The sequence below is a fragment of the Sinocyclocheilus rhinocerous genome, unplaced genomic scaffold (genome assembly GCF_001515625.1).
Source record: "Sinocyclocheilus rhinocerous isolate Xijiao unplaced genomic scaffold, SAMN03320098_v1.1 scaffold82, whole genome shotgun sequence".
Classification (NCBI taxonomy): domain Eukaryota; kingdom Metazoa; phylum Chordata; class Actinopteri; order Cypriniformes; family Cyprinidae; genus Sinocyclocheilus; species Sinocyclocheilus rhinocerous.
The window spans coordinates 1,733,663-1,749,430 of record NW_015644168.1 but is presented as its reverse complement, the minus strand read 5'-3'; the positions used below and the strand labels follow the sequence as shown (position 1 = coordinate 1,749,430).

The 15,768-nt window shown below is 37.1% G+C and overlaps 1 protein-coding gene across 3 annotated transcripts in view; it reads left to right on the top strand.

Annotated features, from left to right (window-relative positions):
- Positions 1-10,520, top strand: part of nectin1b (nectin cell adhesion molecule 1b) — a 229,683-nt gene extending 219,163 nt beyond the window's left edge. For 2 of the 3 annotated variants that reach the window (XM_016575743.1, XM_016575745.1), the window contains exon 9: positions 9,710-10,519. Coding sequence is in view for 1 of the 3 variants with exons in the window: in XM_016575745.1 (XP_016431231.1) it covers positions 9,710-9,727 (18 nt within the window). In the remaining 2 variants the exon portion in view is untranslated. Of the gene's footprint in view, positions 1-9,709 lie in introns of all 3 variants that reach the window. The other variant, XM_016575742.1, reaches the window with a different exon arrangement.
- Positions 10,521-15,768: the final 5,248 nt, after the last annotated feature.

Here is a 15,768-nt window from a genome sequence, read left to right as displayed (position 1 = left end):
CTGGAGCCCTGAATTGCCCAGCTCCCTCTGTCAATGATCTAGCACCCCCTCAGCACCTGCGTTCAAAATTCTCTGGCTCCGCCCCTGGTACATCCATGTATTTTTGAAAAGCAAAAATTTAGTTTGTCCAACTCTAAACCCAGTCCCCAAGTAAATTAGGTTATTAAATAAAAAACTAGCAAAACGAGTTGCGTGGTGTCCCCACCACTTTTCAAAGCAAAGTTACGCCACTGTGCTTAACACACTGAGCGAAGCAGAAATCGTGATCACAGTTAAAATACAATTTATCATAGAGCATTATTGAACATGATCAAAATGCTAGCGGTGATTGGCAACTTAAAAATAATGCATAAAAATAAAATAAAAAAGAGCAGGGAGTGAGTTGTATACTTCCCTATAATTTACTTGACTTAATATGTATTATGATGATAAATTAGTTCCTTCTCATTTTTATATGTTTATAGTCATTATTCTTCCTTAACTTCTTGGTCTTTTGCCCTTTAGTATAATTTCATTCTCAAAATGAATTTTAATTTACTTCAGCATATTCCAGCATATTGTCATCTATTGTCTGTAAACTTTATTTTCTCTTCCTTGTGAGAGTGTACTTGTCTGAGTGTTGGTTTTGCCTGTTTAAACATGTACCGCAGTGACCTTTCCAGGCAGAGTGGGCGGCTCTGTGAGTGAGGTAACCAGTAATTAACCTGCCAGCGGAGAGAGGCGTGAATATGGGTGAATATGTAGCGAGGGTCCAGTGGGTAATCCAGGGTGGGGATGTGTCCTTGCTATTGAGCCGAAGAACAGATGTTCTGAGATGAGAGATGGCTAATGATAACACTGAGTTAATTGCTTAGGTGTTATACTGTGATTCAGTGAGATTGTGGGTGCATACTGTAAAACTGCACTGTGAAAAAGTGATGAAGTTTCTTTTGGAATTTGCGGAGATTATGATCCACACATTCCTGTTATGTAATTCATGGCTTTGGAACTGTGTGTGTCATACTATGCAGTGGAATTTCTACAAGATCTGAAATGCTTGTAATGCACACAAACCTCAGTTAATGGGAAAATCATGTTTTCTTGGTAAAGAGCTATGACGATCCATGCGGATTTAATTTTACTTTAGCTCCTCTATTATCATATACCAAAACAATTTTTCTCAGAAGATTTCCCAATAAGTCACAAGAGATTTGAGAGCAGCGGAATCATCTATCAATATATTTCAACATATTTTCAACATGTTCGCTTTTTAAAAACAGATGTGAGGATTAATTTAGAAGATTTCCAGAAATATCTCTTGCCTTTGGTGGTTATTGTTAAGGCACTATTATTTTTGCTCATATTTAGGATTAAAAATTGTTTATTTATATATTTTTTTCTTCATTTATTAGATTTACGTATTCTTGATACTGTTATTTGACAATAAATGCCTGGGTCATATTTCACATTAAAATTAAAAGAAAATAAAAATAAATTATATTTTTCCAAAAGAAAATAAAGCTTATTTTTCATTGTCATTTTCATAGAATAAAGACAAAGTACATTTGTAGAGTGCATCATTTGTTTTTTTTTTTTTTTTTTTTTTACATAATTTTATTTATTCATACTTTGTTTTTGTACTATTTTCTTATTATAATTTTTTAATTAAATACTGTTGCTACTCTTATGTTAACTAGATCTCTCATTGGCAAAACATACCTTTTTTGACATTTAAAATCAGTCAACCCTTTTAATGTTAACCATTCTAATAGTTGGGAGGCAGAAGAAGAGCAAGTGGCGATGATGTGATGCATGTTAAGAATGCATGGTACGTTTTTCCTATGCATTTTTTTAAAATTTTAGAAGTACAGACAACAATGTTGCCAAAATGATCCCTGTTCATGACTTTATTTTCCCTGTTCAAAAAAAAAAATAATTATACTTGCCAGACCAGTAATACTGTTATTTGACAATAAATGCCTGGGTCATATTTCACATTAAAATTAAAAGAAAATAAAAATAAATTATATTTTTCCAAAAGAAAATAAAGCTTATTTTTCATTGTCATTTTCATAGAATAAAGACAAAGTACATTTGTAGAGTGCATCATTTGTGTTTTTTTTTTTTTTTTTTTTACATAATTTTATTTATTCATACTTTGTTTTTGTACTATTTTCTTATTATAATTTTTTAATTAAATACTGTTGCTACTCTTATGTTAACTAGATCTCTCATTGGCAAAACATACCTTTTTTGACATTTAAAATCAGTCAACCCTTTTAATGTTAACCATTCTAATAGTTGGGAGGCAGAAGAAGAGCAAGTGGCGATGATGTGATGCATGTTAAGAATGCATGGTACGTTTTTCCTATGCATTTTTTAAAAATTTTAGAAGTACAGACAACAATGTTGCCAAAATGATCCCTGTTCATGACTTTATTTTCCCTGTTCAAAAAAAAAAAAAATTATACTTGCCAGACCAGTAGTTACGCATGCCATTTTTCATAAATAAACAGCATAAACACGTATTTTTTTTTCAGTTTTTAGTAAAAAAATGGTGTTGTGTAAATGCCTCCTAAATGTGAGGAGAGACACGTGCACAGCTTCCTCTGCTAACATTCTCAAAGCATCACAGAGAGCTAAACCCAGTCCACATTTAGTCACTTTCCATGGCCTTAAGTCTTTGAGAAAACCCTATATAATCTCCTGGTTTTCATAAAGGGCTTTTCCTGATATATTTTCATGGAGTAAGCCAAAGGATATACAACATTAAGCTATGGCTTGAACATGTTTTCTAATTGGCTGTACAGTGTCTTAGTGGATTCAATACAACCGTGCATAGGCAGAGCATAGTCCTCTTATCAGACCAGTCAAAGGAAAAATAGAGGCATGTTTTACATTGTCAAAGGAGCGCTCAGAACGACTGACAGAAACTCTGGATTCCAGCGTTTTTAAATGGGATAAAAAAAAAGGTTAATTTCAATCAGTACATATTATTAGAAAGCATTTTCAATCAGCATTGTAACTGGCTTTATGTAGAGCCACTAGAGAGGCCAGAAGGTCAACGTCCTTGTCTAAAGATAGTGAAATAATTGCTTTGGCAAATTCCAAAGTTCTGGTATGCGGCAATGCTGTGATGAGGGAATCATTACATTGTCAAAGGAGATAAAAGAAGCCTATTTAGGTCAAATTCCCCAAGGTGGACTATCAGAGAGAACCCTACTCGCCTACCTCACTGTTGAAGGTATTGGAAAAAAGAAAGAAAGAAAATGACTTCTTATTCGGCCAGTGATTTTCATTTAGATTAGTGCTGCATTTTATGCAGGAGTGAAGTGTCTCTCGGAATCTCAGACTGTCTGTGAGGAAGGTGCTGTCAAAATGGTTCACCTCCTCCGTGTGTAGACATTTTATTACTTGCGCTTGTTAAGAACACTGTTTTTTCCCTCCAAAGGAAGCAGCTGTTTTTGTGCATATGTATGGCAGTCCTCTAATACCAGAGTTCAAACAAAGACTTCAAATCGAGGTTTAGTTACGCAGTGTTTGGTAGCTTATTAGTTCAACTAACATTAAAGCTTCAACATTTTTCTATGTTTAATTTCCCCGAGGCAGCAAATGAACCCCTTAGTTCTTATCTCTGCACTGTACATGGTGTCATAAAGCAAGGCCAGACACAACGGGTAAGTGAAAGACAGGATGGTTTATTGATACAAGATGTGGAGGAGTGGAACGGGTTAGGTTAAGGCAGGTGAGTGTCAACAGAGTGAATGATTCCAGGGTTCTTATCTGAGTTCTGAGGATGTGTATCTGATGCCAGTTTCGTGGGAGATCGTGGAACAGCTTCCAGGGAGTCGTTGGAGGATCGCGGGAGAACCTGAAGGTAAGTCTTTCTCGGAGAATATCGTATGGAGAGTCCAGAACAGTCCATAGGAGTGAACGGTAGACCGGACAGTGAATGACTGTGATGTGTGTGTATTTGTAGTGTGGCTTGATTGGTGACAGCAGGTGCGGGTGATCAGAACTCAGGTGACTGTGATCGGGTGATTATCCTGGCTGGTGACTGCAGTGACTGTGATGAATCCCTGACACATGGATATAAACATAATTTTTATTCCTCAGCCCCCTTTTTTATTTATTTGTGTATTTTTTTTATCTGTTTTATTGATTCATTTTATTTATTCATTGTAACCAGAGGGGCTATAGAATCAGTTCCCTTTCATGGGAACTTCGAACTGCGTCCTCTAGGGGTCGCTATGGGGAACGCTAAACTACTGCTAGCCGTTCCAGCATTGGAACATGCTGTAGGTCGAGCCCCCTTCTCGGATTGAGAACTAGGTGTGTTGTTCCCACAGCTAAGTAAATTATTGCTAGCTGTTCCAGCTTTGGAACATGCTGCAGGTCGAGCCCCCTTCTCGGATTGAGAACTGGGTGTGTTGCTCCCTCAGCTGAATAACTGCTAGCTGTTCCACCATTGGAACATGCTGTAGGTTGAGCTCCCTCTCGATTGAGAGCTGGATGTTTGCTCCCTCAGCTACAGATTTACTGCTAGCCACTCCAGCATTATAGCCTTAGACATAGCGTTTGGGGATACGCTATTTCTGCTCTTTCAGGGTGCCACGAGAACCCCTAGAACGGTATTCAAGTGTAGTGCACGTTATGCTTTGCCCACTTTTCTAAAATCCACATAAGTGGTAAGTGTGCACGTTATGCTTTGCCCACTTTTCTAAAATCCACATAAGTGGTAAGTGTGCACGTTATGCTTTGCCCACTTTTCTAAAATCCTGTATGGTAAGAGCTACGCGCAGAGACTTCGTGCTCTTTTTGAGTGGTTTAAAACCCCGGTTCCGCCTTGGGCACCACTCCTCCTATGTATCCTCTGGATACCTACTTTACAGGGTGTTGCTACTAAGGGTCTGTTGAGACAGTTCCTTCAGCACATACAAAGAGAAACGTGCGGTAGCCCCTGTGTGACAGGTCAAGACTAGTATGATTCTAGGCTCTTGGTCGTATTCCCTTAAAGGAATCTATTCCTGATTCCAAGCCTTGAGCTCAGGGCCCATGAGTTTGGCCCTAACAGGTAAGTATTTTGGTGTATGTAGCCTAGGCCTTTGGCCGTAGGGAATAACGTCACTGACAGCTGTCTAACGTCCCAGGGGCGACTCCCATAGCGATATGGTAGAGTTGGTACTTAGTGCTCGCCATGGTTCTGGCATGCACTCCCCTCAGCATGGTGGCGTGGGTATACCGTTCCCCATAACGACCCCTAGAGGACGCAGTTCATAGTTCCCATGAAAGGGAACGTCTCAGGTTATTTATGTAACCATGGTTCCCTGAGTAGGGAACGAGACACTGCGTCCTCTAGGGGTCGCTATGGGGAACGCCTCGTCGTGACCCGTGTCTGAAGCATACATAGAAAAACACCAACTCGTTGGCCGGCGACAGCCATGACGTCACTACCGGTGCGACTATAGTATAAATAGGCGCCGGGAGCTACACATCATTCTCTTCTTCGTCTTCATTGACTGTTTTGTTTGAAGCGTGCATTTCTGTGGTAAGAGCGATCTCTATTTATCTCATTATGGCGAGCACTAGCAAAGCGTTTAAGGATGTGTGCATCCGTGTTGATGTTGTTTAACATCTGATGACACACACGATCTATGCGTTGTTTGTTTGGGCAAAGAGCACGCACGCGATGTCTCCGAGGGGGCAATCGGCGTGCACTGCGAGTGTTTTTTCCAGGGAAAAAAGCTCCGCTCTCGTTTGTCTCTCTTTTCGAGGAAAGAGGGGCAGCCATCTGCTTCCCGCGATTCAGGTGGCAGGAGGCACGGAAGGGAATGAGCTCGTAGGGATCGCAGGTGGAATGTTTTTTCAATGTATGCTTCAGACACGGGTCACGACGAGGCGTTCCCCATAGCGACCCCTAGAGGACGCAGTGTCTCGTTCCCTACTCAGGGAACCATGGTTACATAAGTAACCTGAGACGTTCCCCCTAAATGAATTCCAATTACATTGTATATTAATAAAAAAAAAATTTTTAAAAACAATTTCCCTAAATTATTGCTAATTAATGAGTTACACTTCTAACTTAGTTTGTACTAGTTTGATTATTAATTGTTGTTTTAATAAATATTTCAGGGGTCATCTGTGCCTTGCATGATATACATTAAAACGTCTGTTACAATCAGTAGGCAAACCTCTTTCTAAACCATCGAAATGAACAAACTGTTGTTTAAACATTTAGCACTAATCATACTTTCTAAGTATGTTTCCTTGATAACCAGTTAAATGAAGACACAAAAAAATACTAAAAGTAAAAAAAAAGTGTTGATGTTCATTGCGTATATTTAAACCAGCCTCTCCTTTTTTCCCCCTCCAGTCATGTTTTGTTTTGTTTTACCAACAGATTTATCGAGCAAGACAGATGTTCATAATCAAATAGTATTGTCTAATAGCTACAGGGTTAATATGCCAGGGGAAACAGTATTTTTGTGCATGGAATAAAAAAAAAAAAAAAAAAAACCCCAATGTCCAAGCTGCTCTTTTCCTTAAAATGAAAGTAAATGTTGATCACAGCTCTTCCTTGTCCCCAGCATTAAATATATTTTATGTTCCATGCAAGCAAAAAAATCTATAAGGCCTTGGAACACTGGAACGACATGAGAGTCTGTAAACAATAACACTTTTAATTTTATTTTAAGTTCAGCTCTCGCCTGCTGGGTGCATCTTATGCATTATCAAACAAATGGTAATAGGGGAGTCTGAGGCCAAGTAGCTTTTTGTTCTTTGCCGAACTGAAGCCAGTGAATATATTTGTCACTGATGAGAAAACATAAAGATTTTTAACTGTCTGTAACTTTATGCTGCAGACCACTTGAAGTCCTTGTGCATCTAACTGAAGTAGCTGATGGCTTTCTGTTCTTCAGAAAACTAAGCCATATTTAGTTATGTTTTATTTAATAAAGAACATCTTGAGTAAATATCATCTTAGTGATTTAAAGGGTCAGTTACTTTGATTATTCTTTATGTAGTTTCCAAGCTCTTAGTGCAGAGATCATATGCTTTTCATGTTACTCAATCTTACATATTCTTGCAACATAAAATAACTATGACTCAATACTGTTTCATCTGATAGATGTCTTTATGTGCACACAAAGATTTCTGTGACATCTGATGAATGTGTGAGCAGATTCCTTCACACATCCATCTGTCCATTTCCGCTCTGAATTATGGTTCCACCTGTCATCTGAACCTTGTGTGTCCAGCTTGCATCTTTCACTGTCAGCTCTGAGAAAAGAAGATGGCCCAGGGGTGAGCCCTGAGGTACATTGCTCAGTGTTTATTTTTAAATTGTTGCTCCTTCCGTTACTATACTGCTTACAGAGTGGGAATCATCACTGTCGTAGACGTAAAGATGCTTGGGGACTCTGCGTAAGTCACCTTTCCATTCCACTTTTATTGTACTCTTTCTCTCTGACCCAATTTACACCTGGTGTTAACATTTGTCAAATCGCAATTTGTTTGTACTAAATTCAGGTATAAACGGGGTCCAAAACATTTTGTGATCCAGTTACTCACCATGCTAATACAGTCAATTTTAATTTCACTTTTCTCAAACCATGTGTAAATATGGCCTCTCTTTCTGTTTCTCTCTGTCTCAATCTCTTTCTCCTTACTGCATTCTTCATTTCACTTTACATTATGTTGTATTCCAATCCTTTTTTTTTAAATTCTTGTCATCTCTGTAACACCTAGCTTTAAAAGCAATTATCAAAGTACTTCTTGCAGGAAGCTAAGTTTAGAATGGCCATGGTCAACACATAAGAGTGTTTTCCAGTATTTTTCAACAATTATGGACTTTTGTGAAGAGTTGTCAAGTTGTATTAGAATGGACTACCTGCCTCACTGATCGTCAAGCTAAGAAGATGTGTTTTATTTCCAGTTTAACTGTACATATGAACAAGCTGTTTGTGTCAGACTATTGTGTGTTTCCACTACACTGGACTTACTGTAGTATTAGTGGCATCAGACACAGGAACTGCAAGCGAATAAACTTCATACTGTATACAGTAAAGCCTATTAAGCAGTATAGTGGTGGGAAATATAGCTAATATTTCAGCTTTTGATGTGTATCCTACAGGTATATTCATATAGTTTAATATGTTGGTGTGTATTTTTTCTTGGACTCAGTACAGTACACAGTACACAGTCACAAGACATGGCAGAATCATATAACAAATCTAATGCCATGCATCAGTTACACACTTTCATGTCTTTCCAACACCATAAGACTTCCATTCATCTTTGAAACACAAGTGAAGATATGTTTTAATAAAACCTGAGAGATTTCTGTTCCAGCACTGAACGCTTGTTCCATTTCAAAATGTTTTAAGTCATCCACAAAGCCATTTCGTATGTGTAAACATACCTGGCAATAAAGCTCATTCTGATTCTGATTCTGATTGTAAAAGTAACACATATAGAGCACATCAAATATGGTAAACAAAGCTCAACCGCACTTGCTTGACAAAAGAATGTTTATGTATATTTGATGTGCTCTATAAAATGTGCATTGATCAATGTTTTTATATGAATAAAAACCTAAATTAAATCTGTTCAATATATAAAGCAATAGTGTCTCTTTAGAATACTTGGATTAAACAGCTCAATTCATTTAAATTACTCTGACAATGTCTTTTTGAACTTCTTAAAGCATTAAATTTGGGCCTCCAATAAAACCTCTCAGAATATATATATATACACAAATACAAACACATGCATGTGAAATGCAACTCAGAATATGACGCAAACCTGCAATAATTAAATATGTTAAATAATACAAATATCCTTTTTGTATTTAATCCCATTTTATTAACCAGTGTCTTTGCTGCTGAACTTCAATGATCCAATTCAACCATACTAATAAGCAAAAATTACTAAAGATAAACTAGCATTTGTTTCTTCTTTTTTTTATTACTGAAGAATGTTGAACTTTCTTCTTCTGCGTTCTACTGTACAGACGTGAATCTACGTTTCCTTCAGCCTGAAGCTTTTGGTGTGAAAGAGCTTGTACATTTGCCAAATAATAGAACTTTGTATATCAAAAATAATCAAGCAAGCCCTGCCCAGATGTAAAAAGTTATGCAAAAGTAACGTAACACATTACTATCCATAAAAAGTAACTAAGTAACATAATTAGTAACTTTTTTTAGGGAGTAACACAATATTATAATGCATTACTTCTGCACTGCTTATGGGTGTGGAACAACATGAGAGTGAGTAATTGCTGATAAAAGTTTTATTATTGGGTGAACTATTCCTTTAAGTTAATTCAAATCTTTAAGATATTCAATTTGTTGCTTAACAAATCAAAATCATTACAAATATATCATTAATGGTTTTTAAAAATATACATGAATTTGTTTTGCACATAACTTGTTGCTTATTGTTTAATTGCTCTTTAAGGTAATTAATTTCACATTAACCACATCAGTGTCATATGCCTCTTTGATTTCCACTAGAAAAAAAAAATGTTGCAGATAATCTTACTGCTTATTCATTTGCATAGAATATGTTTTTCTTTTTAAATACTATGATTATTCTCTGAATGCCGTGATCTGATCTGTGTCACACAACTTGAGTTCGGTGTGTTGTGTAAGAATAATGTGAAAGGCCTTTACAGTGTCATTTATCATTGTGTCTTCCACTGGTTGCTCTAATTTTCTTGTTTCCACAGAACTCTGGGAACGAATAGCTACCGAACCCAGCTGACTATGTGAGCTGCCATCATCCGGGCAACCAGGAACAATTTATTGAACCTCCACCTCCTTTTGCCTACCCCCCTGTTACCTTCCTGCCCCAGAACCCTTACACCCAGCACCCTATTAATACAACCATGTACACCTTCCAGCCCAACGTGGCCCCTCCCGCCCCCCGACCCCCGTTTACCTTCCCCAAAGAGCAGTCCGTCTAGACCTATGGCCGTCTGAGCGGGAAGACGCCCCATACTGGATAGCCATTACGCGTCACACCTGGAGAGAACAACACTTCCTTCCTCATTACTGTTGTCCTGCGCTGGCCACATCAGGATGCAGGCGGTCTCTCGGAACAATGAATAAAAGTGTCAGTAGTTTGTGGACCTGAAACCGTGTGTGTTGTGCACTGCATGTTTCACTATGAGGCTGTGGTTAGGACCCCTAGTCTTGTGCTGTAAATATAGAAACACCGCACCACAACTCTACACCCTCCCTCCCCTCACAACAGTACGCCTCACTTCTCCTGAACACAGGGTATCAGCCTTCGCTCTGCCTAAACCTCTCTTAGATTTTCCCCTCCTTTATTTTAATCCTGCCAAGTGTCTGACCATTGACAGTGTTTCAAGAAATTGTCACGCAAATTGGAACATTCGGTCATTATTTATGCACTCTCATGTGATTTCAAAGCGTATGCTGATATATATATATATTTTTTTTCTAGAGCATAGAAGATGTTTTTTTAAATAACCTTCTCGCAGCTCTTTTCTGAGAAATGGTTCAAGGTAATTATGTCTGTCAGGTTCCAAAAAGGACACTTTAAAAAATAAAGTTTCTTTATTGGCATCAGTTGTTACATGATGAATATTTAACATCTATGGAACCCTTCCATTTCACAAAAGCTTTTTTTAGTGAAAAAAATAATAAAAATCTTTCGATTTTTTAAATGTTCTTCAAACTAAGTAGAAGTGGTTATTTTAAGAAATGTTCACTGAAAAGTTATTTGGGAACCAAAAATGGTTCTTCTGTAACATTGCTGTGAAAACCGATTTTGGGGTGTATGGAAAAGAACTGCTTGAATGATATTTAAGAATTTTCTTTTTGTGTTCCTGTTAAAAAATAACCTCATTCAGATTTGCAATTGCATGAGGTCGAGTAGGTAATGACAGAACTGTTTCTTTGTCATTGTGTCACCTTTTTGCTTTCTTTTTTTTTTCTCTCTTTCAGTGAGTTTTGTTTTATCGATTGTTACACATTTGTGTGTTGCTCTTTTATTCTTCAGATTATATTTGCTTGCTTCTTGTTGTACATGCTTGAGTTGAGTGACTGTTAAAATGTAACATTGTATTTATCTATTGACATTTTGTCAAAATTACGACATGGCACAACATCCCTACAGTGATTCTGCTGAAACAGCATTATATGGGTAAATTGGCAGTGCCCGTTTTTCTCAAAGATATCCAAATAGTACCAAATATCAATAAAATATGTAGTCATAATAATCTAAAATGTGAATTTCCCTCTGCTCTACATGAAAAAAAAATGAATACATAAAAATAAAGGGCTCTATTTCACTTCCTCTCATAAGGTATTATCCAATACAATGTCACAAGTGAAACACTTCATTTTTGATGGCATAAACACTTTCATCTCGTTTTGCTTGTAGTTACCAAAGAAATAGAGCATTCCATATTTGCTTCCACACAAATGTTTACATTTGGTATTATTAAAGATTTAGAGAGATAAACATACTTTTCATCAGGAAACTCATCCACGTTTCAACGACCCAGATAATCGTAACTCTCATGTATCAATTTATTTCTTTAAAATCTTGTTGTTAAAAGTCAAGATAACGTGTTTTATTTCCGTTGCTGCTGTATTCTTAAGTGTAGGTTGTCCTTGAAAATGCATGCGTTTCCATACAGTTTTATTTTCATTATGTCTTTTTGTTAAACCTACTATTAATGTCCCATTTTGTTTCACTGGTTGACCTACACAAAACCTTTTCAGGGACAATCCACAACTTTCTTCCTCATTAAGCTATTTTTGAAAGAAAAGCATATGTTGATGTATTTTTTTAGAGAACGATCCTCAATATTCTCTTACCCTCTAGAACATATTCAGCGTCATATTCAGTCCTGAACCCTTACGAAGAGCCAATACAAATCACTGCTGCCCTCTTTACAACCTCAACCAGACCTCTTCAAAGAATGAGATCCTCTGACAAGAATGACGCTCATGTTGTTAAGCCATGTCAAACGTACATGCTGGAAAAGAAAAAGAAAAAAAAAAATTTGCTCAATGTTTGTGCTCAATGTGAAAGTTACAAGTGATACAAGAGAAACCCTTAGAGTTGTTCTGGATTGGTTTTAAAAATGTATTTTTGCAGTGGTTTATGGGATAGGTTACAATATGTGAAGCTACCTACTGTGCACACCTTTATGTCTGGCATTGATTTTTATGTGTGTACTAGTGTAGCATTAGAATCATCTGTGGTTCCTGGGTCACATTGCTGGAAAGAAATACCTGTCCCCATGTCACATATTTTGGATTATTGCTGCCACCTGTATTTTTTATTTTTTTTTTTCAACACTGAAAAATGCATCATTTGCCACTAGTTGATTTTTCTTTGTTGTCCTACTGCCTCGGATAATTTGAAATTGTATTTTTTTTTTCTTTTCTTCTGAAATTGTGATATTATTTAAATTCATTTCTATGTTTGCAGTCCTGCCTAGTTTGTTTTTTTACATGTGAGCTGTAGGTTTTTGTTAATATTTTCTAACACATACGATGTATACATTATATCTTCATGTTTGTAAAGGAAAATTATTGCCCGAGTCATCGTGAACACATGAACTCAATCATTGTATGTGTCACTGCTAATTAATCTATTTTTTTGTCTTTTTTTTACATGGGGATTATGTTTGGTGTAAAAATTAACTGTATGTACCATATGTGTGCAACAAAACTCATGCAGATGAACATTAAACCTCACAAAATCTGAAAAGAAAAAAAAAAAAGAGTTTGTTTTGAAATATATGTATTGCAGTCGAGCATCTCTGAAACTGAACTGTATTTTGCTAAATTGCAAGCTTTATGTGCTAAACTACATATTTTTTAAATCAATTAGTTGCCATAAGAGCTAGTTGACTAATTGTCTTGGAACTATGTTGGTTCTTTGTTCACCTGACCTTGAAAACAGCTTGATGTAACCCGGCAACTGTTTAAAAGCAGAGCTATTTTTAACTTTTACAGCATTTTATAAAAAATAAAAAAAAATGCCATGCCTTATATTGACCTGAAAATAACAGCAGTATTAAACTAAATATGTATTGAACGTTCTTGAATGTCTCGTAAGGACTTCAGGGAACCCTTCTGCATAATGACTCTTGGAAATACTTTTTTTTAAACGGTACAATGAAATGAGATGTCTAAATAAACTGATTTACTAAAATAAATTAGACTTGAGAGAGAGCATTTTAGGGTCAGGTTTTTTAAGATCGCCTTAACTTGCATCTTCAGTTATTCTACACTAAAGCAATGCTTGTTTTCCAAACCAGCACATAGATCTCATGATTGAATGGTACTTAAGTGCATCATTAGAGAGCTGTGATATCCAAATAAGATGAACAAAGCTTAAACGTTTGCCAATAGCCTGGTTCTAAGCCTGTATCTTCAAGAGTTTGTCTCCCTGACATTAAAAAAATACTATTTATTTTAATATTAAATTGAAAATACTTAAAATATCCAAATTAGAAACTTATATTTTAATATAATGGTATTGTATGTTAAAAACAGCTGAGCTAATCACACTGCATCACTACATTGAGTTATTCTCTAGTCTCTCAACACTGGTTTATTGTCATGTGTGTGTTGCCAGAACAGCCAATGCTCTCCAACAAAAATTGATTTTCCTTCATGACATCTACTTAACCCAAAGTTCTCCTGGAAAAGTAATAGTCTATATTTGAATGCTAGTGTATGTCAGTACTCTGATCAGTGGTATAACGAGACTGTGAACATTGCATTGCCGTAACCTGTAGCCGATACACTTGCAACAACATGTCTAAAACAATATTTTGGACAGAAGAACATCATTCAGATTTTATAGCTCGCAAGGCATTAATTTTCATTTGATTGGGAAGGCAGGATGATTTTCTCCATGACTGTGATGTGCCATTAAATCCATCACAAAGCTGTTTTTTCCCCCGTGTCCACTAGAGCGGCAGGCATTGCCAGATATTTTCTCTGTCTGATTGGGCATTTGGTGGTAGTGCTAAATTCCACGCTGTTGAAATTGTTTCCTGTCCCAAATGGCCTGTCCTGTTACGGCACTTTTTGACAGTTAACAGTTGTGTTTTATGCATACTGATCCAAAATATTTATTCACAATTGTCGGTTTCGGAAGGTTCAGGATTGGGGAAATCAACTCTAATAATCAACCACTGAAAAACACAAGTAATCAAAATATATTGAAGGGGAAGTGCCTCCCTCAGTGGAGTCAATAGCGGCCCTGTTTACATCCTTCCAAAAAATTTGGAGATTTGTTGCTTTAAAGGGACAGTTAACCCAAAAATGAATACTCTGTCATAACTTACATGTAAAGTAGGACATTCTAATGTGGAACACACACACACAATTATACACAAATGGGGTCAGATGATGTATTTGATCCCACTGACCTTCATGGATAACAACAATTAAAACATTCTTCAAAATATTGAAGCAAAACATTGACGTTTAATTACTGCTTCTCTGATGGCATGTTTGACTGTGTGTCCAAAGCAGGTAATCCTCCAAGGTTAGCAAAAAGAGTGTAACAACAGTGTGACATCTATTTTTGTCAGAAATGTGTGGGAAAGCTTATCATTTAGTAAACTGATAGCATACAATACATTCTAACATTTGTATTGAATTGATAATTTTTTAGAGCTAAAAAATGCAAGAGAAGTATTTTATTAGAGAAGTCGTGTGATTTTGCAACAGGTAGGATTCCGTTTATGGCACTTAATTTATATGGTATAGACTAGGGGTGGGCAAACTTGGCCCTTCCGGGTCACTTTCCTTCAGAGTTTAGCTCCAACTCTAATCAAACACACCTGAACCAGCTAATCATTGTCTTCAAGACTACTAGAAAGCTACAGGCAGGTGAGTTTAATCAGGATTGGATCAAATCTCTGCAGGAAAGTGGCCTGGAAGGGCCAAGTTTGCCCATCACTGGTATAGACCTTATGTAGCCCCGCCCCTTTTCAGCGTTGCACTCATTGCCTTCCATTTGTAGGCTATTTTGCTACGTTCACGCCATGTCGTAATTACCGTAATTCCGAGATGACAACATGTGACGTGCAACTCTGTGCTGTTCATGTCCTCAGACTGGGGATTATTCGTTTCTATAGCGACAGTCAACAAAATGAACCCGCGTGAAAGAATGTTACTGGCAGCTGTAAAACACAATACAAGTAACAGTTGCTATGCAAATGCGTTATTATTACACTTTATAATTATTTCTTTAGATTGTTATTACATGGATAGCATAGATATCTAACTCTGTGCTGCATGTCTTTCATTTATGTTCACATTACTTTTTTATGAAGACATCTTCATTGGAAAAAGTCAATTACATGAATTTTAAAACATAAATATAATTATTAATTACATTTTACTACTGGAAGTGCCGCCATTTTTTTCTGGTTTACGTGGTACAAGCCGTAGCTCTCAGAAAACGTCTCCAGGTTACGTATGTAACCATGGTTCCCCGAAGGGAACGAGATGCTGCGTCGAAACGCTACGGGAACGGCTCCAGCGTGACCACGCTCTGAATCACATGTGTAATCAGTCCAATGGATGGGCGAGATATCACGGGAGGGGTGACGTAGCGACCAGAAAGCATAAAAGCACGTGCGGTGAAACCGGCGTCAGCTTCTAGGAGTGAAGCAAGCGCTGGCAGGGATGTCTGAAGTATGGCCCTGAGACGCAGCGTCTCGTTCCCTTTGGGGAACCATGGTTACATACGTAACCTGGAGACGTTCCCCTTCAGGAACTC